The sequence below is a fragment of the Rhyacophila brunnea genome, unplaced genomic scaffold (assembly GCF_057557595.1).
Source record: "Rhyacophila brunnea isolate RB1 unplaced genomic scaffold, BYU_Rbru_1.0 scaffold_1, whole genome shotgun sequence".
NCBI classification, from domain to species: Eukaryota; Metazoa; Arthropoda; class Insecta; order Trichoptera; family Rhyacophilidae; genus Rhyacophila; species Rhyacophila brunnea.
The window spans coordinates 23528865-23546899 of record NW_028232751.1 but is presented as its reverse complement, the minus strand read 5'-3'; the positions used below and the strand labels follow the sequence as shown (position 1 = coordinate 23546899).

The window sequence follows — 18035 nt, the reverse complement described above, 5'->3', positions numbered from 1 at the left end:
ATATTTTGAAGAAAAAATCAGAAAATCAACTGAATTTTGAAAATTTTAGTTGGCAACATTGTGCTACGATGACAGCATTGTCAGATGATTGTCAGTCCTTTTATAAACGATAAGAAGACCCTTGTCCTCAATCTAATAAATACGCAGAATGGATGTAAAACGCGAACCAGACGAATTACAATCAGATGCAGAGCAGCAGCATTGGTTTGATGTACCCATAGAGAATGCAGACGCATCTACACAAAGCAAGGATGGCGATATCTACACAAAGCAAGAATGCGCAGATGACGCCAACAGTATAATTGAGGTTAGTTTTTTTTAAAACAAATTATATCGTGTGCCTATATATATTCAATGTCATTTTAGACGTTAGTTCTGTTGTCCGATCGTGGTTTCCGTTTTGGTCCGTTCAGTATTAAAACGGCTGTGTATTAGACGATCAGCTTAGTTACTACGGCAGCTATCTAGGTTTGGTTTGTATCGAAGTATTAGCACTTATTGGAATAAATCCACGTTAGTTGTAATTGTTATAATAAATGCTATGTTTTAACAGCACCTCTTTTGTCTGTGATAATTTTAGAGCGAGAATGATAGTTTTGGTTGTTTAGATGGTTAACTTATTGTAGTTGTTACAATAAGTGCTAATACTTCGATACAAACCTAACTTAGATAGTTGCCAAAACGGCCGAAAGCAGTCGCATCTAGTCTATGCACAGTTAGAAAGCAGCTATGTATATTTACGTATTATTTTTATAATAACTTTCTAAACATATAATATTATATTGGTTTGTATAATACAGTACAAACCTAAGAACAAATAATAATATTTCAATCGAAATTAGAAAAGTAGTATGAAAAATACGATTTTACACAATAATTTACACGTCAATTGAACTGTGAACTCTAAAATCGGAATACACGTCAGTTTAACTGACAGCTTTACTAATACGGAGACCGATCGGACAGCAAAATTGACTGTTTAAAATCACATAAACGAGGATTCAATGAGTACAATTGACAAAGATACAAAACTTACCGGGTTTCACATCACAACATAGATGTAAGTATATAAGATTCACTGTTATTAATTTAATTAGAATCTTGGAAACCAGTCCACCATTGTGGGATTGCGCACAATCCGACTATGAAAATAGAGTTAGAATAAATGCTGCTTTGGTCGAAATAGTTCAGGATTTGGAACGCAATTTTATTGCCAATTGCTCACCGGCCGTTATTTTTCGCATACTTACGGGTTTTTTTCGGGGCTCAACCTTTAATAATCACCTATCGAAATCTTCACACGACAAGCGTAGGTACCTACCTACGAAATGTATAAACATGATAACTTCTGAAAGCATCCATGGGTTTCCTACATTCGCCGGCATTATGTAAAAAAATAAAATAGTTAATAAGTATAAGTGGTTTCAAATCTCACTACCTACAACCTAGCAAGCCAACTGATATGTAACTGATGTATTTCGATTTTTATTTGACAGATTGGCGTTCGCGAATACTCATCTAGACCAATATATTTTTCGAAGACGTACCTACCAACCATTATGTTTGTCAAACGTCATGTTGGTAGTGTTTATCAGTGGCAAATATGTGACTCAGTCACTTAGTCATTTACGGCATCGTCTGTAAACGTATTGGTACATACGGGTGTCATAGATTCTATGCCCACGCCTCAGTCGTAGATTTTTTTGATATATACATAATGGATGGAATACATACATGTGTAAATGGAAAGGCATAGATATGATCATATACACTAAAACGCTCTTGACATATATGTGCCCGATCGTCATAGAGTGTATTTGGTCCTTTCTATAGAATGACATACCTCCTGATCAACCTTATATAAAAAGTGTCGCAAAAACATAAAACAAAAATTAGTGTGATAATAAATGTTTTTATATTTCCTTATTTTTTTTTCATTCTATGTGCTTATCAGTTTTTTTATATTCAATAAACGAAAAGTTAGGCACCAACGGACTTAATTTTTTTTATTTCAATAAATATGATTAAGTTAGATTATATCATGTGTAGCCCTAAAAATGAATGGTACGCGCCACAAATTAAAAAAAAATCGGCTTTCTTTGGCACGCCGATCAAATCCTGACGATCATTGTCGTTACATTGTTTTCTTTTGACAACAAAACATATCTCCATACATATAATGTTTGAGGCTTTCACGGTTATTTTTTATCGTAGTAAATTTTTGAGTTTCCACCGTGTGTCCTTCCGTCTTTCCTCGACGTTTCGATATGACATATCATCTCTTGATAATGACCCCGAAACGTCGACGAAAAAAGGAAGAAGGACACACGGTGGAAACCCAAAAATCTACTACGATATCTGCATACGTGTGTCACCCGTGTCTAGTGTGTATGTATAATAGTTTCTACTGAAAATACTTATCAGTATTGTGGCAAGAATTTTATAACATTACCCTGAATGGATCCTGTCTGTCACGTTGCTCCTGAAATATTTACTATTAACATATATGTAAAGCGAGAATGTGATGGAGCACACTTCGATACAGAAAGCAAGCGTTTGTTTGACACACAGACTAGCCATCCAAACAACCCGGACCCCCGCACTCATGTAACGCAAGAGAATGCGGACGATTTAAGTTGCAATTTCGAGGTTAGTTTTTGGAAACTAATTTCTTTTATAATCACTTTAGATTGAGAATAACAATGATTATTTTAATATTATAAAGTGTTGCTTTTTTACAAACTATGTAGGAACATGCGATGATATTAAACTTTGTTTCAAAAAATTACCTGTATATATAATTTGACTGCTACGATATCTACACCTCTGATATAGGTTGGGTTACCAAGGTTATCTACTAATTCATGTTAAATATAATTATTATACATTGTTATATGTTTTTACCTATACATCGTTATATGGATGTTTCGTGAACTAAAACTGGTTTTACAGTGTTTACAAAATACAATAATGCTTCTTTCAGTACCTTAATATGGCGGACCTCTCTAATATAAAATCTGAGATAGATGATTCAACAAGCTGTAGTCAAGCGCGAGATTATTGAAGATGTTTCTCACCCATTATATGATGAAGGTCCTCAACCGGGTTGTTCCTATTCAGATTACAGGCCAATTGTAAGTAGATATAATGTGTATCTACTACCAGCTATCGATGTTATCAATTTATTTGCAAGTGACATCATGTCAACATCAAAACAATCAAACTAGTAGGCGATTAGAAAAAGCTTTGGGAAAAATTAATTAAAAAAACCTGTGTCATATTAATCTAATAAATTCGTGAAGTATTATTATTTCATATTTTATACTAATAAATAAAAACGACAATCTAAAGTCAGTTAAAATTCTGTAACAGTTTTACATTTCAATAAATATGTTGTTGTTTTAGAGAAAAATATTTTTTTTAATTCATTTTAAGTATTGGCAACACAAATTCGTAGTCAGAAATCACGTTACAGCAAATTGTCTGCCGAATGGTCCAAGATCCAACCGTCCGGTTTGATTTGTTTCGTCTAGTTTGGTTCGTTTTACTGGAAATAATTTAGATATCCGCAGTATAACAGTAACTAGGCACCAGTTCACGCGATTCGCTCGAAAGCGGAAGTTAAAAACCAATATGACACGAGACACTTCTAAGGGCGAAATGTACCATAAAAATTACTACCATTATGCATAAAGTATAATTATATTATCAACACTTATGTGTGCGATAGTGTTATAAAATACTCAAACATTACGAGTAGCTTCAACATAACACTGAAAGGTGCATGTTGGACATCATGCGTCAAGACTTAAAAAGGTATTTTTCCTGAGATACACAAGAGTACCTACGCGATGTGATGCAGCTAAACTGGTGAGATGGAATTGGGCCGGACTATCGTTCGTTGAGTTTACATTCATTTGCCAATTGCAGTCATAATATATTGGCGGCCACCGATAGCAGAAGAAAGAGCTGTTTTACCGTTACAAAGTATTAATAATGTTGTTATTTTCAGAATCGTGAAACCGGTCTGATTAACATAAAGCCTGAGAATAATCAAGAGGCAGTCGTCATCAAAGAAGAATTTGTTGTCAACGCAATCCGCCAAACCGATAATCAGATTCCCCAATGTTCCTCTGATCCACAATACAGTCCATTAGATCAGGTATGTTTAATAATAAAGGTAGTTTTTTAAGCCCATTCAAGCCAAAATGGGTGATTTGCTAGCGTTGTTCAATTGTGACTCTATTCATGTCGTTTTGCCAGTTTATACTAATCAATGATTATGATTATTCAATGATCAATGCTATATGGGGAATTTTAATAATATTGCATTGAATAAACAAACCCTATTCTTTTTCTAGATTTCTTCTCGGCAATGTTTCACAAATAAAACACTGGACATCGTAAGAAAATATACAGTTAACAATAATATGGCCAATAACAACAAAACACATGCATCCAATAACATGGAAAATATAATACACAATTCAGACATAACTATAGATGAACAAAACGTTCAAGTTCTGAAACCATACTTGCCAAAAGTGGTTCGAATTGTCTTGAGAAGAGTTACACATTTTCCACGTAACTTTATTTGCAATGATTGTTGTGGAGTGTTTGAATCTAAAAATCATCTAAATAGTCATTGCATTTACTGCACGAAGTCTCAGCATCTTAAGGTATACAAAACACATATTGGTAAAAAACCACATCAATGCGATTTATGTTTTAAAATATTCTCTCGAAGTAGTAATCTCAAAGATCATAAAATGATACATGGGCATTTTCGCCAAAGTTTGTACATTGCGTTTTTGGCATGTCCCATGACTTTGATTGATTTTTTCATAGTTATTATATTATAAAATGTTGGAAAGTTATGTACTTTTAACATGCAAATTTATTAATTTACTCTATTCAATCAGTTAAATACAACTATCTGACCTGTATATATTTTTAATTGATTATTTAGATCGAAAGGTAGTGCGTTTTTACCATGTCCCACCCATAAATTCAAATAAACAATGTCTGATTTCGTCATTAATTTTGAGTGTGTAAAATTAAATTCGTAGTGTTTTCAACAGCTTACATTATATATTTTTGGAAAATATATAGTTTTTTCGTAAATTTGTACCAATATTGAAAAAAAATCACGTTTAAAGTGTGTCCCAGGATATTTGAAAAAGTGGAACTCCACATTCCGTTACCACGATTTTAGCATGAAGGCGAAAAATTTTCACTATAAATATGTTTTTTTTTAATGTAGCAACATTTTTGTATAACACTGATCGCCATGTACACTTTAAATTGTTGGTGTGTGTCGGTATCGCTATCGGAACAGGTTGCTTTCTGGGTTGGTCATTTAAGAAGTTCCACTACTGTTACCACGATTTATAAGGTAAGAAAACACATATTTCTATTTCACATACTACACATATGGAGCTTATCTTTCATACTACAGATATAATAAAACATATCGCAGGTTTAACAATAAAACTAAGCTAAATTTTGGCTTCAAACACTTCTGAAACAGAATCCGTTACTTCCACTCCGAAACTATATTGGTGGTAACGTATATGTGGAATGTAAAAGTAACGAAATGGCATGCATAAAGTTGGGTTTACAGTGTGTGTTTAGTTCTTCATAGATTATAAAAAAAATTATTTTGTCTGTTCGTATGAAAAACAAAAATATTTTCATTAAAAAATATAAAAAATAACCTGACTATAATATAATAATATAATAAAGATTAAAAAAGTATGTGATATGTCTGAATACGCAAAAATAGCGCACATAAAAGTATGGAGATAAAAAAAAACAACAGAAGGAAAAGAAAAAACACCAGACTGAAATAATTGCGAGACAGGCACTGGCTCTGTCATACTCTTTCTGTTATACGCCACCAAAATTTTAAAACTTCTCCATACATTTTAGGCATAGAAATTTATAAAAATGTATGAAAAAGTATTTTTTTGTCACGTTTAACAGAAATGTGTACTCGATTAGATTTAATACCTAGAACTGTAGGTATTCACGAAATGTCAGAAAAGTACGTCTTGATTACAATCAACCTGTATAGCTACATTTTATGTTGATGAATACAATTAAATTTCAAGACAACATAAAGTCGAACTTGGTTATTACGAGGAAGATGGGACCGACTGAATTTGCTTGTTATAAGCGTTACTCGTTATATCAGAGAATAGGTATTTTTAAATGAGCATGTCACATTACACAAAAAGCCGAAAATAAAAAATTTGGAAACCATCGTAAAAATCCCCGAAACGAGCATGGCATTCATAAACTACAAAAGAAGTTGTTTATTGTAATTAACGCTGGTAGGTACCTACGGACTTCACAAACCTTGGATTTTTCAACCATATGCGTGGATACTTTTTTATTATTGTCGGTGAAACACCAATAAGGTAGGTACTTAGACACTTTACTAGTGTCATAAACGTAATCCGACCCCGGCGGCATCCTGTCCAATCGGATTTTATTGCTTAGGGTCGAAATGTTTTAAAACGGTCGACACATTAACAGTATTTTAGCTCGGTATATCCGATAAGTTGCTCGTTATAACAGTGAAAGAATTAAATGTATGGCGAAAATCATAAACCAATTGTCAACAAATGTTTCGTTATTACATCCGAGATCTCGCTATGTCAGAGATCGTAATAACCGAGTTTGACTATAATTATTTTCGTAAAAGTTATATACTCCGTGCCGCGCTAGGAACTCGCGTCTGAATCCCTTGCTGATTTTTTTTTTCATATATTGTTAATTTGCTTAAAAATATTTTTTATCTGAGTTACAAATAATATAAATGCCAAATAAAGTTATGGTAATGTATAGTGTGTCAAAATTATTACCTACCTTATTTTACAAGTATTGTGAAATTTATTATAAAATATGTCTATTTTAGTGATTAAGTTTGATTTGTTTTGTTATTTTGACGCACGTTGAATATTTATCTGTCTATCAAAAAATTCAAATAAATTTCATAAAACAAAAATTTGTTTTTATGGTAACATGTAACTTAAGCTTTACAAATTACACTCCGTTACCATTTCGTTCCATTCCGAAAATGTCCCCAAAAAAGTTGAACGTTAACTATTTTTCATTTGATTATTAAATAACGAAACTTATTTATTTTTCCAATAAAATTTAGTAAAAGTGATTATTGTCTTTAAAAAAATAGCAGAACGAACATTGATTGGTTTTTTCAAATACTAAAGGAAAAATGCTCTGCCATTATAGACATAGGGTAACGGAGGGGAACGAAATGTGCCCAAGAATTAAAATTCAATAATATTTTTTGACTATTTGTAGTTTTATTTTGAAGTGTATGGTTTTTTTAATCTAATAGAGCTCTTTTAAGTGATAAAAAGTGTTTCATTCATGTTTTAAAAGCTAAGTTTCGTAGTCACGGAACGGAAACTTATTATGCCCAATTTCATAATAAAAATGATATAAATATTGTATTAATCAATATTTTGCTGAAAAATTGCTATCACCAATTCAGCAATAGAACAAGGAATCTGCTAGCTATATAAAAATGGTTAATTTGAGTGAAAAAATAATATTACCCAAATTTCAAACATGTACAAACTTTGGCGAAAATGCCCACATACTGGTGAAAAACCACATCAGTGCGATGTGTGTTTAAAAAAATTTACTCAAATCAGTACTTTCAAAGCCCATAAAATGAAACACACTGGTGAAAAACCACTACAATGCGAAGTGTGTTTTAAAAAGTTCATTGCAAATAAAGGTCTCAAACGACATAAAATGACACATATTGGTGAAAAACTACATCAGTGCGATGTGTGTTTTAAAAAATTTCTGCAAATTAGTCATCTCAAAATACATAAAATGACACATTCTGGGGAAAAACCACATGAATGCAATGTGTGTTTTAAAAAGTTCATTGTAAACAATGATCTCAAAAGACATCAACTGACACATACTGGTGAAAAACCACATCAATGTGATGTGTGTTTAAAAAATTTTACTCAAATCAGTTATCTTAAAACACATAAAATGACACATACTGGTGAAAAACCACATCAATGCGATGTGTGTTTTAAAAAGTTCATTACAAATAGTGATCTCAAAAGACATAAAAAGATACATACTGATGACAAAACCACATGTTTCAAATCTAGTACATATACAACATAATACCTAGCTACCAATTTATTGAGATAAAAATTTCTAAACAAAAACTAACAGGAGACGTTGCTTCAAAAATTAGAATGTCGCACGACACACGAAATGAAACCGAATAACAAAATAAATATTTTTTGGTTATTCAAACATCATAATAGTGATACCATTTCAAGTATTACGTCCAAAAAAAACTTCTCTTCTAGAGCATATGATGACCTAACCATTGCTATCAGGCATAATCCTCAACCTGACTGACAGTCCACAAGCGAGTCAGAAAGTACCGCAAGAAAAATGAAGATGCAATAATCCATACAAAAAAATCTGACACCTGCAATATGACTGTAAAGGTTTCATATTAAAAAAATCTTGCTGAAAAAAACAAGATGGAGTGCCCTACCAAACTAAAATCGAGGTGCAGAATTATACTTAGCGGTGTCGGTCCTTTAGATACGCGTCTAACTTTAAGGGGCTGATGTCGACGACCTAAGTTACGAAGTTCAGTTAGAAAAATACATATAATTCTTATTAATATGTCGTAAGTGGAAGAAGAAAGAACATTTAAGATGTTTTTCTTTTTATTTGAGACACGAAAATTTGATAAAAAATGCTATATAAAAATGGAGCAGCATTTTGTCTAAGGACGTCACTGTCAGTACTTGTGTTAAATTTTTGATTTGCATTCCGTATTTTCTCCTCAACAGTCATCAGTTTGTTGTATGAGTTCACCAGAATTACATAAAACAAATATTATTAACAATATTTCATTTGAATGCGATGGGCCGAGGGAAGTGGCGCGTTTTTGTGGATGCTCTATTCCCTAATGCTGGGGCGTTTCAGGGTGAAAGAAGAAGATGAGTAATTATTACTCATATATTATATACCACTGAATTTGCAAAGTAATACTCTTATATATGGTTAATATATAACACAAACGTGAAGAAACTAAAATACCGTATGGTACAGTTTCTATGAGATATTTTATAGACGTATTTTTTATTTCGGGATTTTAATTACCTCTTTTATTATGTATGCAATTTTAAATTCTGATATGTAAATTTCTAATATAATTATAACCAAAATGATATAAAAATAATACCTATCACTTTACTTGCCTACATTCATTGTAAGTAAGTACATCACTCAAAAATAAAAATGTGTATAACTTGAAATGATTTTTAATTATTTCGAATGTCATTTTAGTAAATATTATATTCACAACATTGTAGTTTGATTTGATATAAATAAAAAGGATTGCGCTGCATACGAGAAAAATTAATAAATATGGTTGAAATAAAAAACCACAGAAGAGATTAAGAAATAGAATTCCGATACGCTACATTTTGTTGCAGAGTTTTAAATATGTGAGTGTCCTACGAAAATAAATCACGCATAGACGCGCAATAGTGTATGTTGCAACGTTCAAATACACTAATATTGAATGAGCGTTAGCAAATAAGCCGGGAGCAGTAGTTGTCAGAAAGAACAAGCGTATTCTCGACACGTGTTTAAGTTTATCCCATATTCTTCCATACTCGAGATCGGTTGCCTGTTACTCCACACCAGTTTGGTGTTTGAGTTATCTATGAAAAACATAGGAAACCATAGAATAGATGGTATCATTTCACAAATTCACAATTTATAAAAATATAAGAAATGTTAGTTTATCTTTGACTTAAATAATATTATAAGTAATATAATTATATATAATAATATCCGTGGTAAAAAGGAGAAGTGGTATATATCACAAAAGTGTCATTTTGCAGGAGAATTCTTTAAAACTTAAAAAAGTTTAATATCAAATCAAATATTTATAATTTTTATGGAGTTTTTGTTTTATAAGTATTACATAAAAATAGTCTTCATGTGATTTGTATATTTTTGCATTTATATTAGTAATTTGTCGGAAAAATTACATATACCTATTCTCCTAAATGAAATTCGAGCACTTGGCTGACATAATAATATTAATATCGAGGTATCTTCATAATCTCGTATGGACTAGGACTGAAATAAATGTCGAATGGATAGTTTATAAAAAGATAATTATGTGTCAATCATCAAAGTTTTAATTTATTCGTGAAATAACAATATCCATATCTTAAGAAAAACAAACAAAACTAATTGTTATAAAGTCTTATAGTCTTTAAATGACCTAAAATAATGAATCTTGAAATGATAAATTTGATATTTTACAGTTTTACAAATTTTAAATATTCAGAAGAAATATAAAATTAAACACTATAAAGTACCTATATAACTATCTACTACCTAAGATTCGTCTGTTTTACGTTAATTTTAACGTAAATTAAATTTTATTTATCTAGCGGCTTCTCTTCAAAATCTGGATCAATGTCTGGAATATTGGAAGTTTTTAAAGATTGTCTCGCTCTGCGAATATTTTTTCTTTTCTAAATACAGTTTTCGTGTTCATAATTATTGTTATGAATTAAATCATTCCAAATTCTTTTCTTTATTCTCACCATTTGATTTCAAACCACGAATATTTTTTCATTGCAGTAGGTATCCACTTTGCAGTTTTGAAATGGTGCCTGCAATAAATCAGAAAATTCATAAAATTGATTTTGATCCATAACATGAACATGGATTTTTTTTGTTTCCGCTGATTTACTAGTTGACATCAATCTCAAGGGTGTTGTATCAGTATGTCACATGTTTTCTTTTTTTCTTTTTCTTTTATTTTGTTAACTGTCAATTCATGGTGGAACTCCATAAACGAATCGCTTAAACTTTGCTGGGTAGAAATCTACAAAAGTAATAGTGATATTATATTCAAATCAGTAATATTTAAATAAATGAAATATGGTGTTACATACATTTATTCATCAGATAAATATAAAAGAGCATAAATTTTTTATATTTATATTATTCATTCCTGTTCTTTTCTTTTCTTCATCAACATTCCTGTTCTTTTTATTGATAAATAAAAACTATGAAAAAATACGCGTTTCTTGAATACACATAATATTATGTAAAAATTGGTAGATGTCCCGTTTTGAGGACAAAAATAAATGGTCACATTCAGAATGCCCAACATCACAATCATAGATGATGGTTAAGAATGTACAAAGTAGGCATTTAGAGAAGGCAACATTCGATGCTAATATCGGGGCTAGCAGGGATTACTGAAGATTTAATGAGAAAACCCTCTTGGCTTCCTTTTTGTCCTATTTTTTCTATTATTATACTTACGTATTAATTAAGTATACTTGAACGGATTCTTGATGTTTTTTTTAATTCTGCTAAAAATGAAGATCTTTATTTTTAGAAATTTGTATACCTATTGATAATTACAATAACTTACTATTATAAACGTAAATAGCAAGTCAGCGTAAAGTAGAATGCACATTTACTACCTATGATACGTTTTATGTGTTGTAATATCACTCATTATTTATGATTTTACCGGCAAAAACATTGACGTCACTCAGAAAGAGAATAGTGTACTTACCACTTAATTATAGACATTATAGGTACCAATTCTGATGGCCACGGTTTTTATTCTCGGAATATCAATTTGGCTAATAATTTAATGAACTATGAACTTACCTACGGAAAAAAACATTTCAGTAGGTAATATTAATATTCTGGATTATGTTTTGAATGTAAATATTAAAACTCGGATTGGCTGCGATTTCATTACAACTTCTTCATGTCTAGAGATAGACACACGTCTTGATATAATAAATTATTACTAACCATCTACTTTATCTGAGACATTAATAATTTTATTATTTACTTATTATGTTTTCGAAAGAAATATTTGGTGTCAAATAAGCACTGTGTATATCGGCAATGATAGCAGAATACCTACCTAATCATCAGCCGACTTGTATTTGCTTGGAAAGCAATCCTATTAGTGTGTGTACTGGAAGTAGGCTGCGGCAGGCTGTGATTGTTTTTGGAAAACCGATGGTTCGATCGCCTGCATTGCGGTTGTATCTCGAGGAATACCATCATTTGGTATCAACACGAGATTAGGGTGAAAAGTGGTCTGCGAAATGTTTAATATACAATTACAAGAGAGGTAAACATTGAAGTTGAAGTTGAAGATTAAAAGTAGGTACCTATCAAATCAAATCAAATTTACTTATTTTACATATAATGAACATGACATAAAATAAGTGTTAACAATTAACAAAAAAGTATATTTAGATTACAGTGGTGTTTGATCATCACGAGGTACTAGGTTGTTTAGCGTTATACCCCATTTACACGTGCATGGATGTACTGTCATCATCATCATCATCATCATCAGCCTGAATCTATCCACTGCTGGATGAAGGCCTCTTCAAGTTGCTTCCACTTCTCTCGGTCCTGTGCATTGCGTTGCCACGTACTTCCGCAGAACTTTATCATTTCATCGATCCAGCGGCCTCTAGGTCTACCTTGTGGACGTTTTGTACTTCTTGGATACCACTGGATGACTAGATTTGTCCAACGATTGTCTTTTCTTCGAGCTATGTGTCCAGCCCATCTCCATTTAAGGCTTTTAATAAACTCTATTACATCGCAAACCCTTGTCTGCTTCCTTATCCACTCATTCCTCTTTTTGTCCTTTCGCGTTATGCCCAGCATGCACCTCTCCATACCACGTTGTGCTACTCTAAGTTTCTGGATCTCTCTTTTACTTAGGGTCCATGTTTCACACGCATATGTCATCACGGGAAGCACACACTGGTTGAACACTTTGCGCTTTAGGCACAGTGGAAGGTCACTTTTGAAGACATTATTCAGGCGGCCAAAAGCACTCCAGCCTAGCTTTACTCTGCGAACAATTTCATCAAATATACATCCATCTATAGATACTTGTTGTCCCAGATAGATGTAGCTTTTCACCTGTTCGAGCTGAGTGCCATTGATGAGGATCTCTTTTTGGCCTGCAAAGCAGTTGAACATGACTTTCGTCTTTGTTACATTTATTTTCAAACCTACTTTGTTGCTTACTTCAGCGAGTTCCTGCATTCTGCTTTGGAGGTCTTCTGAGTCTTGCGAGAAAATTACTATGTCATCGGCAAAGCGCAGATGACTCAGGTATTCTCCATTTATGGGGATCCCTTTGTCATTCCAGTCAAGTTGCCTGAATAAGTCTTCAAGGGTAGCTGTAAATAGTTTAGGTGAGATTGTATCACCTTGTCGGACTCCTTTGCTGATAGGAAATCTGCGCGATGGTTTATGGAGAATTACAGATGCTGTTGCGCTACTGTATATATTATTGAAAATATTTATATAGCGTCCAGGGATTCCTTGTTTTCTGAGTGCGTCGAGTATTGAACATTTCTTTATCGAATCAAACGCCTTCTCATAGTCTATAAAACCCATGCATAGTGGCAGTTTGTATTCCTGGTACCGCTCTATGATTTCTCTGACGACTTGGATATGGTCCATAGTGCTGTATCCTCCTCTAAATCCGGCTTGTTCTCTCGGTTGGTTCTCGTCTAGTACATTTTGCAGACGGTTTGAGAGAATTTTTGTGAACGTCTTGTAGAGAATAGGGAGTAGACTTATTGGACGATAATTTGCTAGGTCTTCTCTGTCACCTTTTTTGTGAAGAATGACAATGCTGGCATTTTTCCATACCTCTGGGACATCCTCTTTGCATATGCAGGCTGTGAACAATTGTGCAAGTACTTCATTTGCATCCTTTCCTGCTTTTTTGAGGATATCTATCGTTAAACCGTCTTCCCCGGGGGCTTTCCCACTTTTCATGTAATTTAAAGCATGGGTTACTTCCCAGGATGTAATTTCGGGAGTATGGTCTTCCGAATTTCCATTTCTCTGAAGATCTAAGTCTATAGTCGTATTGTCAGTGTCATCACTGTAGAGATCGCTGTAGAACTCTTCAACTCGGCTTAACAAGTGTTCCCAATTTCTGACGATAGAACCATCTTTTGCTTTTAGTGCTGTGATTTGACGTTTTCCTATCGACAAGCATTGCTTGTTTTTGTTTAAACTTCTGCCTGCTTTCACAATTGCTTGTATGAGGTTTACATTGAATTTACGAAGGTCTTCTCTAATCTTCCTTCGGAGGGTTTTGCAAAGTGATGAAAACTCCATATCGTTTTGTGCCTGTCTATCGCTCTTGGTTTTCCTTCTCTGCTCCATAAGATTCAATGTTGCCTTCGAAAGCTTGGTGGAAGGTGTAACTTCTGAGCTTTTTATACCTGTTTTTTCTGCACATTGTAGAATAATATTCGTTATATCCTCCGCGTTGGATAGGGAAACGGTTTCGTTCTCATCTAAGAAAGCCGATAGTGCATTTTTGAGTTCATTTTGGAATTCAGTATTGTTCTGTAGGTATACGCGAGCATTTGACTTCTTCTGCAGTTTGGATCTTTCTGATTTGACGTTCAATCTTATCTTACATCTCACCATCCGGTGATCACTGCCGGTGTTAAACTGATTGATCACCTTACAGTTTAAAAATGTATATTTTCTGTCAGTGAGGATGTAATCGATTTCGCTGGTCCTTCCTGTCGGGCTTCTCCACGTCCATTTACGCGTAGGTTTATGTTGAAAAAAGGAATTCATGATGTGAAGATTGTTGGTTTCAGCAAACTCCACAAGCATGTCCCCTCTACCATCCCTTGAACCATGTCCGAAATGTCCGACCGCTACGTCATCTCTTTGGTATGATCCAATACGTGCATTGAAATCTCCCATTATGATGTTGAAGTGGCATTTACTTTTATTTTTCAAGGATGTTATTTCCTCGTAAAACTCTTCCACTTTTTCATCAGGATAGCTCTGTGTCGGAGCATATACTTGCAAAATCTGAATCCGGTACCTAGCATTGATTTTAAGTATCACGCTTGCGACCCTGTCAGAAATGCAGTTGAACTCGACTATGCGGTCCCTCCAGGCTTTGTTGACAACAAATCCAACACCGCTCGTGCGTCCTTCATCGGTTCCTTTGGAGTACAGCACATGTCCGCTTTGTAAAGTAATAATACTCTCACCTTTACGCCTTACTTCGCTGAGTCCGACAACATCCCAGTGGATATTCCGGAGCTCTTCTTGAAACTCTACAAGTTTGGCATCGCTGGACAATGTTCTTGCGTTATATGTAGCAATGGTCATCTGTTGGCAGCCTTTTCCGGGTCTCCGGGGATTTTTAGCACCCTCTGCCTTCCTTCGCTGATCGCTGCCATGATCAGTATCAGGTTGGCCTCCGGAGAATGAGGGCCGGGTTCTAGAAGTTTTTGTTTTCATATGAAGGTTTTGGACATAACACACCACGCTGTCCAGACGGGTTGGTGTGTGGTTTTTCTGTCTGGGTGATCCTTCCCGTAGCCAAAGGTCTCTCGTTTTAAGGCGCCAGAGTTTCGCCTTGCACCCTTCTCTATTAGCTACAGATATTATGTTGCGTTATACAGCACATTATCTGCATTGCCCGGGGGACGCCACGCGGAGGCTAGAGATAGGATTTGCTGACTTTCTTGGACAGTGGCGTCTCAACATTTTTTAGAAGTATACCTATTGGCATCAGTATACATCATTGAGGCCATAGTCAGCCTTTGCCCACCTCAGCCTTTGCCCACCTGTACTGTACACAGTACTGTACACAGTACTGTACACAGTACTGTACACAGTAAAAAAATGTATGGGGAAACATGTATTATCCTGCAGTTGGCAAGATTGCGTGCATAAATCAAATAAGATTGGAAGATTTCATATTGTAATGATTTATTGCGCGCAAGTAAGATTATTTTCGATCTGCGCCTGCGCAGTAGAGCGATACGGGCGAACATGCCGGTAAAAAAACGAATTACTCTTTTTGAGTTCTGATTTTCAATACGACCTGTCAAACAGTAGTATAAAATGATAACCTCGCGTTTCGCTTACTCTTGAAGAATGAGATTGGAGAGACAGTCAGCACTTTTACGTGTAAATAGTTATTGTCATGACAGTTTAAAATAAGCACAGTTGCCGACAGTAATTCCATGCATGTGTAAAGGCGCTATTAGATAATATAATTAGGTTTTACTATTCACTTTCTCGAGTGGCTTTAATAATCTATTATCAACACAGGTTGGGTACATAAGGACAACTCATTCCCTTTCTTGACTATTTGGGTCGTCTCGGTTAGCTCCGAGTAATTAAATTATAGATGTTTACAAGACGTATGACGTGTTGCGCCTACGACAACTAAAGTGTGGACAGGGGAGTAAGGTCATGTTAACGCACGTGTTGAACATGTACCGAACCGAAAAGAAACCAACATTTTTTCCGGTTTTCGTTCCAAAAATAATAACGGGTTTTCTGGTGTAGTGCCGGTTCGAAGCCCTGCTTTTGAATTTCAACATATTCAAATAGGTAGGTACCTAAATTTCACAAGGGGGACACGACGCCAAGGGCAGGAGTGGTTAAAAATTCTAGTCAAACTTTTTGTTGCTTGGGCCGGGTGACTGCCCTTGAGGAAGATAATACTGCCCCCATAAGGAAAAAAGCAGCTTTTCGACAAAACACAAATTGAGTTAGTGTACAGAGAAATATAATGCTCTACGTGAAATTCTGAATGGTATAAAATTTATTTCAGTATAATAATCGACACATTGTTTTTTTTCACAAAAACGGTAGTTATTCTAATCAAAAAGACATTATAACAAGTGTCTTAAGCAAAAACACAGCATCGATTGAAAATATACTGGTTTTTGCTAATAGCATAATTATATCAAATGATTCATCCACATTATTTAAGAATTTATTAAGAAAAGTTGAAAAAACGTTAATGTCTCATTATCTCAAAATGTGACTTTGTCAAATAGCTGTCTTTTTGCTTATAGTGGCAGAATATTGCCAGCAGGTAAGTTTTTTTAAACCTAAGGGACGTATTTACTTTTAAGATTATAGTTTTATTTGTGGTACCTACTGAGGCTGTGAACTAGCGGGCTCGAATAATATGATTTTATATTATTTAGATATTTGATATCATATTTATGGACGGTGAATTGGAACGTTTTTTGTGTGGTGAGATATACATAGGGCGAGATTGGTTTGGTGTTAACACGTAGCAATAGAATATCAAGCAAAAATATAATATTTCCAGCTTATTATTGTTGTCACAATAATTGTTTTTGGATGCGACTCCTAGAATATTTTATTATAGTCAGTGTACAAGTTGTAAAATCAAATTTGCCACCACGAAATAAACAAGTTCAGCAATCTTTGTAAAACAATAAATCCAAATAACACCTGCACACAATTTATTGTTTTATCTATAGCCTGGAGCAGATTTGTAATTTGATAACACACCAACAGTTTATGTCGCAAGCTCAGTAGTGCGGTTGTTAAAGTTTAAAGTGAAAACAATTACTTAATAATTGTCTTTAGTATTAAAATGTTTCAGAATCGAAGTGGGTACACACAGTATGGCAACAGTAATTATCGTTCCTTGTTTATTGATTACATACACTTGCGTACAACAAAAAATAGTTATTTTAAAATAGAAAAATAGAATTTTTCGTAATCGGAGAGTCAGAGTTATAATTAAACAATCGTGAATTGCGCACCAAAAGTCTTCCGATGAAGCCTATGGTTTATATTGTTATCGAACATAATAAAATTATTAATCGCGTAGCGAGCGATACTGCATTGCAATCGGATAGAAGCTTTCTTTGATGCCAAAATTAATGTGGGAAATTGCGACACAAATGTGACGTTTCGGACCGCTAAACAACGTGACTTCGTGCTTCTTGACAACTTTTGACTGCAGGCGACGGAGGACTGACGATGGTTGAGCGCAGCTCGCACCGTTCTTGACTGAATCGCGTTATGCACTAATCATTTCCTAATATTATCCTTGATACTATGAAACTTGTATCTTATATCTATGAGTCTCTCCTCTA

General features: G+C 34.0%; 1 protein-coding gene across 1 annotated transcript; it reads left to right on the top strand.

The window, feature by feature from the left end:
- The first annotated feature begins 51 nt into the window (after window positions 1-51).
- LOC147079592 (uncharacterized) lies at window positions 52-17949 on the top strand. The gene is made up of 4 exons (XM_085961078.1): window positions 52-307; window positions 4013-4162; window positions 4362-4794; window positions 17903-17949. The coding sequence occupies exons 1-4, from the start codon at window positions 149-151 to the stop codon at window positions 17947-17949; spliced, it is 789 nt and encodes a 262-aa protein (XP_085817204.1). The 5' UTR covers window positions 52-148.
- Window positions 17950-18035: the final 86 nt, after the last annotated feature.

Coding starts and splice junctions, on each gene's coding strand:
- LOC147079592 (XM_085961078.1), top strand. CDS start 149: ATGGATGTAAAACGCGAACCAGACGAATTACAATCAGATGCAGAGCAG. Junction 4,163..4,361: donor AATACAGTCCATTAGATCAG/GTATGTTTAATA, acceptor TTCTTTTTCTAG/ATTTCTTCTCGGCAATGTTT. Junction 4,795..17,902: donor ACATGGGCATTTTCGCCAAA/GTTTGTACATTG, acceptor TTTTGACTGCAG/GCGACGGAGGACTGACGATG.